The following is a 12,832-nucleotide window of genomic DNA, read 5'->3' as shown; positions in this document are numbered from 1 at the left end:
GGGTATTCCTGAATACCGCCAACTACTCCAGGGAGCCACCCGCTACGTTTCAAGTAGCGGTCCTTTACTGTATAATACAATAGGTTAGGATAGGTTAAATTAGGTTAGTTAGGTAAGGATGACACGTAAACAAGGACATTAATTCTGCCTGAAACACATCCCTACCTGGGCTTGGGCTAGGCGCAACTAAGAAACCTTTTTTCAGAGGGCTTGGCGCAATTAATGCACGACCGATAATACACAATCGTCAACAGTAACATAGTTTTGATTCAACACGATCGCACAAAGTGGCTGTGGCGTTCATATTAATGCCACTGGCTCCTTGATTGACACTCCCGACTCCATTCAGTCGATCTTATCCTCGTCTAGTTTATAAATCCTATAATGGCTCAGGGCCCAGGACCACGATGTTCTTGTTTCATCTCACCCCCTCCCCTCCCCCCCTCTCGCTCTACAAACCCTCGTCACTCTCTTCATTCCATTTTGACAGAACGGAATAATAATCCGTTATAATTCCTAGGATTTGACTCGGCTTATCCCTTACGGCTATTGGAAAGTACTTTTTGTTTTGGATTCCAAAATTTAATTGAATTTTAAGTTTTATTTAAATTTTTTTCAGAAAAAGGGGTTTAGGCTTTTTTATTTTTATGTAGATTGTCCCTTTTAAGAGTTTGTGAAGTTTTGGTGTCGATTAAAACTACAAAGTGTATTTTTACCATTACTTAAGTCCTAAAATATTTATTTCAACTGTATCACGTAAAAACCAGTACCAGAAGAATTTTACTTAGAATTTATAGAATTTTAGAATTTTACTTAGACCAATAATTACTGTACCAATGAGTTCCATTGGTGTATTACAGTTTTTCATATCCGTTGCTTAGTCCTTGAAAATCGACTCCTCTTAAAAGGGTTCCATCCTGGTTACCGCGTAAACGTGGTCCTACAAAAAAACCTCGTGGCATTATTGTATTATGCACAATAATGCAATCTTTAAAAATCATTTTGCAAAATCCGTAAATTAGTCTTTTTTACATGTGATTTTAGCTTATAAATAATAGTTAAACATTAATCTATTCTCATCTATTGCAAGCTTCGATATGTTAAGAGCAAAAAAAGCACACACTCATTGGAAACAATTTAGTGTTAGTGTTGAGAGCTTCTACCGTAAGGGCATGTTTAGAAACATTAGCATGTTTAGCCGCCATCTTGAATTTACCGGGTAGAACCCACTTAAGGTGTTTTATTTCTAAATTCCCTAGATTCACAAACAATAATAATTTAAGATGAGCACGATTTCCATTATTTTTATTTATTTTATTCATTGCTTTCGACAATAACATTGTAATATTGTTTGTCACATTAAGGCCCACAACCACATTTCTCGGAACAATTTGTGTTAACCATGTTTCATTGATTGCCACATCATTTCAGATTAGAGATAGAGTTGTAAACAGTTCTTGACCTTGGTTACCTTTCTGCTTTCTCCTGTTGTACTTTGTACCTCTGCAGATGAGTATCTGTTACAGAGAAACCACACGTCCAGGGTCAGCAGCCATCTTTGTTTACAGACACGTGTATGCTTTTGTTGGACGTGCATTAATTGCACCAAAGAGTTCCTTAGTTGCGCCAAGCCCTCAAAGGGTCTCATCTCAAAAAATGTTTCTTAGTTGCGCCAAGCCCAAGCCAGGTAGGGGTGAGTTTCCGGCAGAAGTAACGTGTCATCCTAACCTAACCTAACCTATCTTATCCTATCTTATGTTAACCTAATCTAACCTAACCTAACGTACTCAATTATACAGTCAAAGAGGGCCGCCGCTTGGCTTAGTTAAGGAACGTATCGGGTGGCTCCCTAGAGTAGTTGGCGCAATTTAGGAATACCAGACTATCTGACTCAGGTCAGTTGGCGCAATTAATGCCCGCCCCTTTTGTTAACGCTGTTTTATTAAGTTTCAATAATTTCATAAGGAAAAGTCTACATTAGTTCAAAGAGCGGGACAAAGAGGTTGTAAGGACAAGAACACGACTTAGCTATTTTAATATTTGTGTTTTTTAGTTTGCAATTAGCTAAAAAAATACAGTTTTAGAGAACGGTCAAAATCATTTTCTTGTTAAAGTTTGTGTTTTCAAATTTTGTTAAAAAACATCAATGATAGGCCATTTTGATTATCCATAAATTGATAGTAGTTGATAGTCCAATAGCAAATGACATCTGTGTCCGGAATAGAACTTGGAAAAAGTAGCAATAATCATGGCCAACCAAAGAATTTTAATTTTTTTATTGTGTGATAGGATTGACTGTTTTTACTTTGGAGTAGACATCCCGTCTAAAATATTTAAGGACCAGCTGTAGCCAAGTTTTTTACTCAAAGAAAACAATTTGTACCATCACATGTCCATTGGAGTATTTTACCTTACATTTCCAAGGGGCTGTTGGGGAGCGAGTTGGTCTAGTAGAAGCAAGGGCTCCCGTATCCGATGTGTCGAGTTCAAATCCTGTCAACTACCAATGGATTTTAATTCCAATAGATTAATTATAGAAAAACTTTAGCGACCAGAGGCCTAAGATGATGCGACGGTTCCAATGCAGAGCCTAGTTTTCCCAGGAGGGCTGTGTTTTACGTAACACCATCATGTTTATGGTTTATGATCTCCCTCTATGTGATTGTTATGCAGTTTACTCCTCGCACTCTTTGACCTTCACCCGACGTGGCGAAGATGTCGTATTTTACATTTTATAGTTTACTTTACGAGCGCATTATTTGTCAAACAATCTGCTTATCCGATGGGATGAGGAACTCACGTTTAAACTGATTTTATATTTGAATTTAGACGGATTTGTTGTGCTTCAGATTAGGAACAGTGTAAATACATAACAAAAACAATTTAAATCGGAGGACAATCATCTAATTTCTATTTGTAAAATAATTATGACATTAATATAAGCATACAATGCATTTTGATAAAAGCATAACCTTTCAGTTTTATTCCATGTCCCTTATTTACTGTGTTTACCAAGTTTGAATAACTTGTTACTGTTGGGTTACCTCTTTTCGCTGCCTTATGTTCTTCATGTTCTTATGCTATTCGCTGATGCGAATTTCGCAACAAATGTTGCATCTTCAGAGGTACAATAACTATTTAGTGATGCGCACTCTAGGTGAAAAGTGCATCTGTGAATAACATAATAACATCAAGATCAGAAGGCAACAAAAAGGTAACTCTTCTGTTAGCTGGGCATTAATTAACAACGTCACAAAAGCTAGTGTGGCTTTTCGGATATTTTGCTGAACTTGTTGTAAAAATGTGTGTACAATTATTTTTGGGTCTCTTTATTTTTGGTTCCGCGCGACTAGAGTCGTAACAGTCGCAGGATAGGAAATGGACCTTTCGACTCGTCTCTTTCGAAAGCCCGAATACAATTATGTATACTCACAAACAAGCCCTACCCTACTATTTTGAGGCAATAACTCTCTTTCTGACAATAAATTCGATTTGAATCTTGAGTGTCTCAATGTAGTAAAGGAAGCAATTTACTACCGCATTTCATATGGTCATCGCAATAAAATGCCAACCAAACAAATTCATCATGCATATCAATTAGTTCAGAAATGTCTACTGCTCGTCCTTGAATCTTATCCTCTGAAAAATAATTTTGTTAAAACAGAATTTATTATGAGTGACAAAGGGTCGGACACGGATTCATCCAACACAATACTTCTGTCTCTCTCACGCCAGTGACAATATGAGTCGTCTGTCGCACATCTCTGATCCCTCCTGAAGGATTTACAGCCCCTTGTTATATCTTGGGTTTGTTCTCCCCCTTCCACCTCTCCCGACACTCACTGTCTACAACAGTTTCACCTCCAGGAAGTCTTCTGTTATACCTGTGTTCTTTTGGGCCTTCTTCCTTTGTGTGTCGAAGTGTCTGCGAAAGTAAAGGGAATTTCGTAAAATGTTGGGTAAAACATACTTTAAAGGGATGTGATTGTAATTTGACAATAGGTTAGTTCGACATGAACAGTCAACAGTGGAGGATGGGGAATAAGTAAGAATAAAAAAAAAAAAAAACTATATATGGAATGAACAATAACATGGATGGTAGAAAAATAATAACGAACAAGTGGAAAACTTAAGTAGTTTGCGAAAAATGTTATGATAAAGAGATGGAAGATTCGTCTTTTCTCAATCTGTCAAACGTGAAAAGGGATAATTAATCGAAAATATGTAAAACGTTTGGCTAGTTTATTTTAATTTGCCAGTAGTAAAAAAGTTTGTTTCGAAATTTTGTGAAATTCTTGAATATTTAGGAGAATTGTTCGGTTAAGTAATTTCCTCAATGAGTAATGATATTGGTAATATTATATTTAATTGCCACTCATAAAAAAAAATCGATATCATAAAAGTAAACCATCTAAACCTTTCTTTTACGTGTTTAGTGATTTATACACTCGCAACATAAAAACAAACAAATAAACAACACAAATAAAAATGAACACAAATACAAATAAACAACAAACACAAATACAAAAAACTAAACCAACAAACAAAATATAACAACAATTTAAAAAACGACAACACAAATAAACAACAAATAATTAACAAACAACCAAATGAACAACAAACAATTAAATAAACAAAAAACAACATCAAACACAACACAAAGACAACAGCAACAAACACAACAAACAACAAACACAACAAACAAACAAATAAATAATTAACATTAAACAAATTTGTGGACGAAAACTCCAATTTGCATGCTATATTTTTGCTACAAACAAAAATCAAATTGAACACCCCAAACAATTACTTGTCCTGTTAAATTTTATTAAAAATGTAGGCTATATACTTTCGACCAGACGTAAAGTGGAACAGGCTACCTTTCTTTATTTCCAGTGTATTAAAGACGTCAACACTCAACAGTACACCTACCTATTTTCTCGACTTTTAGTCGCTAAATTGAACCGTTATTCTAAACACCGTAGTTTTGCGCCGTGCTTATGAAATTACAAAATACATAGATTACATTTTATTTCCGCTCGCTTACAGCAGGTTATTTTAATGACATATCAGTAACCTCCTGCGGGGTACGTCATCTACCCATCAACCCATCAACCCATCTCCGTCTTACAATCTAATACCTGTTTTCTCGTCCGGAATAAAATTTCATTTTGACACAGAATCCCGGTCGTGACTGTTTTTGTTCACGTTGAGTATCCCTGTGCTTGGCGGTCGAGAGCACGTCGGCTCCCACGATGGTTAATAAGTGCTCGAAATCGAGCATTGTTTTGTTATGGCTTTTGGATTTTGTTGGAATTGTATTACGTCCAAGGTTTTTAATACACTTTTTTATATTCAAACTCTTTTACTACTTATGTTACTGATTGGAAATCGGAGTTAACTTATTTTACTTATGCGTTAAATGCTAATTGGTGGTAAGCTAGTTGACAAACCCTCTCCATTTCCCATATTTCTTCCCTATTATTTAACCCGAACCGTATAGTTTCAATATCATATTATAGTGTTCCTTGGTTGCCATTGTGTTTTAAAATGTGAGTGGCGTGTTTGGTACAAATTTACCTGTATTTTCTATACCCAATGTTTGTGATTTTTACTGAAATGCTGTTAGTAGGCTTCATCAATATTATTTTGAACAAGGGGTTTTGGTTTGCATACTTAAAGATTAGTCCCAGCACATTAGAATTGAATAAATGCTTAAATAATATTTTAATCAGTATATAGATTTACTATATGGATTATGGAAAAGTGGTACATGTAAATAAGATGTGTATACACAATTTATAATTAGTTGAAATTAATTTTTTAAATTGGATCTAAATAATTCCACATTTTCATTGTCTCCATGTGAAAATGATATTTATTAAGTATGCTGTAGACATTCTCATGGTAAAGACCTGTGCATAGTTAGTACCGGTAACAAAAATAAAACAACACCGGCTCAATAATTATATGTGACTGGGTTACCTAAACTGTGTGTAATTAACAATTAGTCAAATGACTCAGACCGACCACTAACCTAACATTCCTTTATTTCAGACAAGAAGAACCCGGAGTGAAGAAAAAAGCCAACAACGGCACGCATAAATTCGGCTGTATGCTCGACAGAGAGATGCGGGGGCATGTGGGAGAGCGAGAGAGAGCGAAGATGCCGCCATGTTGAATACCTCGCTAGCCTAGGCCCATCTATTTGCGGCCATAAAATCCGCCGGGGGCTGGCGGGGGCAGGGGGCGCGGGGAGAGGGACGACGGAGCGGAGAGACGGAGACGCGCTCAGTGTTGCTCGCTCGTCCAGAGAGCGCGGAATGTATGTGGTGACGGAGACGGGAGTGCGGTGCGTGTGAGACATGCGGTGGCGCGGGGCTGTGCTGCGGTGCGCGGTCGCGGTCCTAGGTGCGGCACTGTGTGTCGTGGCTCAAGACACCTCGGCGCAGATGCAGAGCAGGGCCGTGGACACCAGGGTGCAGTTGGAGATAGCCGAGGGTCAGCCCAGAGGAACTATCGTCGGGAACATCCCTGTCAAGCGAGGATTCACATACAGGTTTAACGAGCCACCTCGGGAGTTCGTCCTGAACGGGACTACGGGTGAGATAAGGACTACAGTGGTGCTGGATCGCGAGACTTTAACGAACGATCGCTACGATCTCGTGGTGCTGTCGAGTCAGCCGACGTATCCGATAGAAGTGCGAATAGTCGTGGTGGATGTGAACGATAACTCTCCAGAGTTCCCGGAGTCGAGTATCGCAGTATCGTTCTCCGAGAGTGCGGCTGCCGGGACGAGACTGTTGCTGGACGCTGCGACAGACAGGGACGCCGGTGTCAACGGAGTGTCCGACGACTACAGGATAGTGGCCGGCAACAAGGATGACAAGTTCAGGCTGGAAGTCACTGTCAACCCTAGTGGAGACACGTCGTACCTGCATCTACAAACTACGGGTAAACTCGACAGGGAGAGCCGGGCCTTCTACCAACTCAACATCTCCGCAAGGGACGGTGGGAGTCCACCCAGGTTCGGATACTTGCAGGTCAATGTCACCATCTTGGATGTCAACGACAATCCTCCTATATTCGACCACAGTGATTACATAGTCTCCCTAAACGAGAGTGTACCCCTCGGCACGGTCGTTGTGAAAGTTATGGCATCGGACAGTGATATCGGTGATAATGCTAAAATTACCTATTTCCTCTCAGATTCGGAGAGGAAGTTCGCTGTGGACCCTGAGACCGGTGTGATAACGACGTCTGAACCTCTAGATTGTCCACATCAGAACTGTCCTCAGATATCGCAAGCCAAGCCGGGAGGTGGGTGTCCGAAGAGTTGTGTGTTTACTGTGTTCGCCAGGGATCACGGTTCGCCTAGACAGGATGGAAGGACGTACGTTACAGTGAATCTAGTGGACGCGAACGATCACGATCCCGTAATTAAATTTCGCTACTTCCCATCGACAGCTGGGTTCGCTACTGTGGATGAGAACGCGTCTAACGGTTCTGTGGTGGCGGCGGTCTCAGTGGTGGACATGGACGAAGGACTGAACGGGGAAACGAGAGTGGAGATCAAGTCAGGCAACGAGAGAAATCATTTCAGACTAGAATTCAGTGGTAGCTTCGACATAGTACGTGTAAACGGAGTATTGGATCGTGAACACATCAACAAATACAACCTCACTATCGTGGCTACTGATAAGGGATCCCCACCTCGGACAGCGACTGCTTTTCTTATCATCCATGTAAACGATGTGAACGACCACGAGCCAGTGTTTGAGAAAAGTGAATATTCCGCAATTCTGAGTGAGTTGGCCCCTCCGGGGACGTACGTGGCCGGAATAACCGCAACTGACGAAGATACGGGAGTGAATGCACAAGTGTATTATGCTTTTGTGTCAGGAAACGATCATCAGTGGTTTGTAATGGATATCGATTCTGGATTAATTACTACTAAAGCTCCATTGGATAGAGAAGTACAAGGTACGGTAGAACTAAGAATATCAGCTAGAGATGGAGGGCCTAACCCCAAATGGGCGTACACCCAGCTCAAGGTTATTATTTTAGATGAAAATGATGAAAAGCCTATGTTTTCTCAGAATGTAATTAATGTTAGTTTATCTGAAAGTACTCCCCCAAATACGTTAGTTGCGATGTTAGCGGCTACCGATCACGATCAAGGTACTAATGGTAGTGTCACATACAGTTTACAATCAGAGGTGCAACAAAAGTATCCAGGAGTTTTTGGATTAGACCCGCTTACCGGACAGTTAACCATCAAAACAAAATTAGATAGAGAAATGATTTCCCGGTATGAAATCAGAGTTATTGCTAAGGACCAAGGAACGCCCCCTCAATCGTCAACTGCCACAGTTTTCTTATCAGTTCAGGATGTAAACGATAACAGTCCAGAGTTTTATCCTCTACAGTACTTTGTCCAGGTTAGCGAAGATACGCCAGTAGGGATGTCCTTGCTCAAAGTGACAGCTAGCGATAAGGACGAGGGCGAGAATGCCGCTATCAGATTTGGTATAGAGAGTGGAAGTGAGGGCATTTTTCAAATTGATGACAGCACTGGAGTAATGTCCTTGAAAGCTAGTTTGATAAATTCACAAAAAGTATTGTATCGGATGAAAATTTCAGCTAAAGACCGTGGAGACAGAAAAGCTGTAGAGGACGCTGTTGTAGAAATTATCAAAGATAGCCATATAGAAACAATTGAATTCGACGCATTTGGTGGTTATAATTTTCAAATATCAGAAGATCACGAAAAGAAGGAACCAGCCGTCGGTAGAGAAGTAGGAAGAGTACAAGTACGCACTTTAGACTTTCAGCAAAATAACGAAAGGTATTCAATAGTATATGGCGATCCAAACCGATGTTTTAGAATAGACGAAAGGTCAGGTGTCATAACAACAGCCAATAGAATCGACAGAGAATTGATGTCATCTTATAGTTTGACGGTAGTTGCCCGGGCTGGTCTGTCCTACGGTAAAACGACTGTGAACATCAGTATTCTGGACGAGAACGATAACCAACCCGTGTTTACAAGAGACAAAGACCAAGCGACCATAGCAGAGAACGCCGCCGTGGGACAAGAGGTGTACTTGGCCAGAGCGAGGGACAGAGACGCCGGGCTCAACTCCAGGGTCACATACAGCCTCAGTTTCAACCCGGACGATCAGTTCAGGATAGTGGAAGCGACAGGTGTGATATACTTGAATAAACCGATCCGCGCGGAGCCGGGGACTTGGCTGAACCTGGAAGTGACAGCGACGGACTCGGGAGAGCCTCCGTTGTCCGCGCGGCATGTAGTGATCGTCACAGTAGTAGACGTCAACGACCACACTCCGGTCTTCGACCACACCTCTTACGAGACCTCTCTCCTAGAGTCTACCCCGGTCAACGACAGGTTTTTTATTCTGTCCGCCTCCGACGCCGACTTGGGAGCTAACGGTCTAGTGTCCTATGCGATCACAGAAGGAAACGCCGAGGACAAGTTCGGAGTGTTCCCCGATGGCTTTATGTACGTCAGAAGTCCGCTGGATAGGGAAGAGAGAGATTATTACTCGTTGACAGTAACTGCCAGTGACAAGGGGGATCCCCCGAGGAGTTCCGTGGTGCCTGTAGTGATTCATGTGATTGACGAAAACGACAACCGTCCCGAGTTTACAAACTCTACCTTCACGTTCCACATTAGAGAAAACGAGCCTCCGGACTCATTCGTGGGAAAGGTAGCCGCTACTGATAGAGATATAGGACGTAACGCCGAGCTCACCTTCTCACTGTCAAACGCCAAACAGGACTTCGCCATCGATCCCAAGAACGGATTTATTAAAACTCTTCACGTATTCGACCGAGAGGAGCTGTTAGAGACGACAGGTCAGAGCTATGTCACGTTGGAAGCCATTGTTAGCGATAACGGAATTACGAGGCATCGGGATAAGGTGAAAGTCAATGTTTATGTTACCGACGTGAATGACAACGCTCCCCAGTTCTTACGACAGCCGTATAGAGTTCAGATATCAGAAGGCTCTAGTATCGGAACACAAGTGATCAGAGTGTTTACTACGGACGCTGACGAAGGCTTGAACGGGGACGTGTTTTACACGTTGTCAGAGGGTAACGAAGAAGGCAAGTTCGCGGTGGACGAAGCTACTGGACAGTTGACCGTCGCCAAGTACTTGGACAGAGAGACGACTTCTCACTACTCCCTGACTGTCGTAGCTCACGACGCGGCCATCACAGGACGGCTGAGCGCCACAACGACGGTGGTCGTCGACGTGTTGGACGAGAACGACAACGCGCCGGTGTTCACGCACACGGAGGCCAAGATATCGGTGTTGGAGAACGCCACGGTGGGGACCAAACTCATTCAGTTCGAGGCGACGGACGCCGACGTTGGTGTCAACAGAGAGGTCGTGTTCTCTATCAGCTCCGGCAACAGAAGGGACACTTTCCACGTCGACCCGGCCACCGGAACCCTCTATCTCCATAAGCCACTGGATTACGAAGAGCTCGGTTCTTATGTCCTCAACATTACTGCTTCAGACGGAGGAAACCCGAGACTGTCCACCTCGATAGTATTTACCGTGTCGGTAGAAGATTGCAACGATAACCCTCCGGCGTTCACAAACACGGCAATCGTGCGTCAGATCAGAGAGTGCATCCCCGTAAACACACCCATCGTGACGGTGACGGCTGAGGATCCCGACTCCGGTATCAACGGCAAGATCGCGTACGCCATCTCCAAACAAGAGCCGGAAGACCCTCTCAATCCCGGGATACTACATTTCCAAATCAACCCGAAGACCGGAGTCATCCTCACCCAACTACCGATAGACAGAGAGGCCGTAGACACGTTCCGTCTAACAGTCGTAGCTACTGACCAAGCTCTACCGGAATCTTCTAGACTATCGGCAGAGAAGCTCGTCACAGTAATAGTGGAGGACGCTAATGACAACGCACCGGTGTTCGTATCAATGAACGCTGCCATTCTACCAACACCTCAGCGCAGCGGATACCACGGCAGAGACGGCATGACAGTGATGACGGTGTTCGCCAGAGACGCAGACTCCAGCACTAACGGTCTCGTCACCTACGACCTGGTGACCGGCAACACCGACCTGTTCAGGCTACACAGGAGTACAGGAGCCGTGACACTCCGCAGGTACCTACCTGACCCGGAGCCCAAGTACCAGATATCGGTGAAGGCCACAGACGAAGCTGTACAATCGGACAGGAAGTCCTCTGACGCGTACATCACCATCATCGCGCTAGGGTCGGGGCCCGGACCGGTGTTCGAGAGGGCGGATACCACGGGGAGTGTGTACGAGAACGAACCTCCGGGCACCAGCGTGTTGACCGTGAGTGCTCGGTTGAAGGATCGCGACCAAGCGGATATCGAGTACTACGTGACCAATGTGACTGGCGTGGGAGGTAGACAGGCTGACCGTCTGTTTGACGTGGACACCAAGCTGGGAGTCGTCTCTACAGCTGAGGTGCTGGACAGGGAGGCAGGGCCAGAGTGGTACGAGGTCGAGGTCCACGCCATCGTAGTCAACTCGCCAACCCCACGGACTGGAAAAACTAAGGTAGGACTCTCCTCATGTTATCAGTAGTAAAATAAGTGATTGATTTCTGGTGGTATTTTAACTTAAAAACATTATAGTCGCCAAGCTTGTTAGAATTTGTTGGTTATTTTCTAACTTAATTTATGTAAAAAAACGTGGTACAACATCGTAAATCTAAGAATTTGGTTAGTACTAAATTTTGACAAAGAGATAAAATAGAAATCAGAAATTTAAAAATTTAAATGTATAATTCAACATTGCATCTAGTAAAATCAGTGGAAATTAAAACTAAAATTAATATTTTAAAAATGTGTTTCGACGTAAATATTACCAAATATTGAAAAAGGACGAATATTAATACGTAAATGAAACATAGTATACTATTTGAATTTTAATTTTATATTTGTTAGTTTGGAAACAACATAATAATAATGAATATAACAAGAATTAAACTTTGTGAATTTAAGAAAATTCATAGTATATATAGTAACATGTTCGTGTGAAAAGATCCCAATTTATTAGCCAATGATTAAAATATTCTTGTGGTAAAGATGCACAAATAAAATACACATATATGTCAATTTAATTGGTAAATAAAATGCGAATGAAACATTACGTTGTACATAAATTAACCGAAGCGGTAGCTTAACAAACAGACATACGATAACTTAAAGGCTTTGATAAGTAAAACACATTTCTAAAGAGCATAATGATAAAATTTTAAACGACTTAATTTTATTACAATCCAACACATTATTTTCAATCGTTAATTTAAAATAATGAATTATTGTTGACGAAGATTTAACCCATTAAATCGTAATAAAATGTTAAAGATCGAAATTTTATAGTACCCATTAGCGTTATAAAATAAAGTAAAAAATTTATTAAATTAATTAAATTTTGTAATAGTTTGACAGTAGCACTTTAAAATACATATAAAATAAACAGCTTCATATGTTATTTGTGTATTGGCTACGATTTTAAGACAATCCAATTTATAATTGTGTTCAATACAATACACCGAAAATGATACAAATCAATTCTACACTAAACTTATTACTAAATTTCTATGCCTTGTCTAATTAAAATTGTAATTTTATACCTAATATTTTGTTAACTTATCGTGCCAAAAAGTATTTTTTTGCGTGCACTTGTAAACTGGCATAAGTGTTAATATTCTTTAAATTAACACAATAGTTCCATTTTTATACAATTACAAAATAAAGGACTAAAGCTCAATAAATTAAAAATATTTAATT

The 12,832-nt window shown here is 41.2% G+C and overlaps 1 protein-coding gene across 1 annotated transcript in view; it reads left to right on the top strand.

Annotated features, from left to right (window-relative positions):
• The first annotated feature begins 6,272 nt into the window (after positions 1 to 6,272).
• The window catches only part of LOC128987233 (cadherin-related tumor suppressor-like), a 208,059-nt gene continuing 201,499 nt past the window's right edge, over positions 6,273 to 12,832 (top strand). The window contains exon 1 of the mRNA XM_054407983.1: positions 6,273 to 11,594. Coding sequence (XP_054263958.1) covers positions 6,366 to 11,594 — 5,229 coding nt within the window. The 5' untranslated portion in view covers positions 6,273 to 6,365. The remainder of the gene's footprint in view (positions 11,595 to 12,832) is intronic.

The sequence above is a fragment of the Macrosteles quadrilineatus genome, unplaced genomic scaffold, assembly GCF_028750875.1.
Source record: "Macrosteles quadrilineatus isolate MER2022 unplaced genomic scaffold, UCM_ALF_1.0 Scaffold_2__2_contigs__length_208266976, whole genome shotgun sequence".
NCBI lineage: Eukaryota > Metazoa > Arthropoda > Insecta > Hemiptera > Cicadellidae > Macrosteles > Macrosteles quadrilineatus.
The sequence above is the reverse complement of the archived record's forward strand: the minus strand, read 5'-3'. Positions and strand labels throughout refer to the sequence as shown.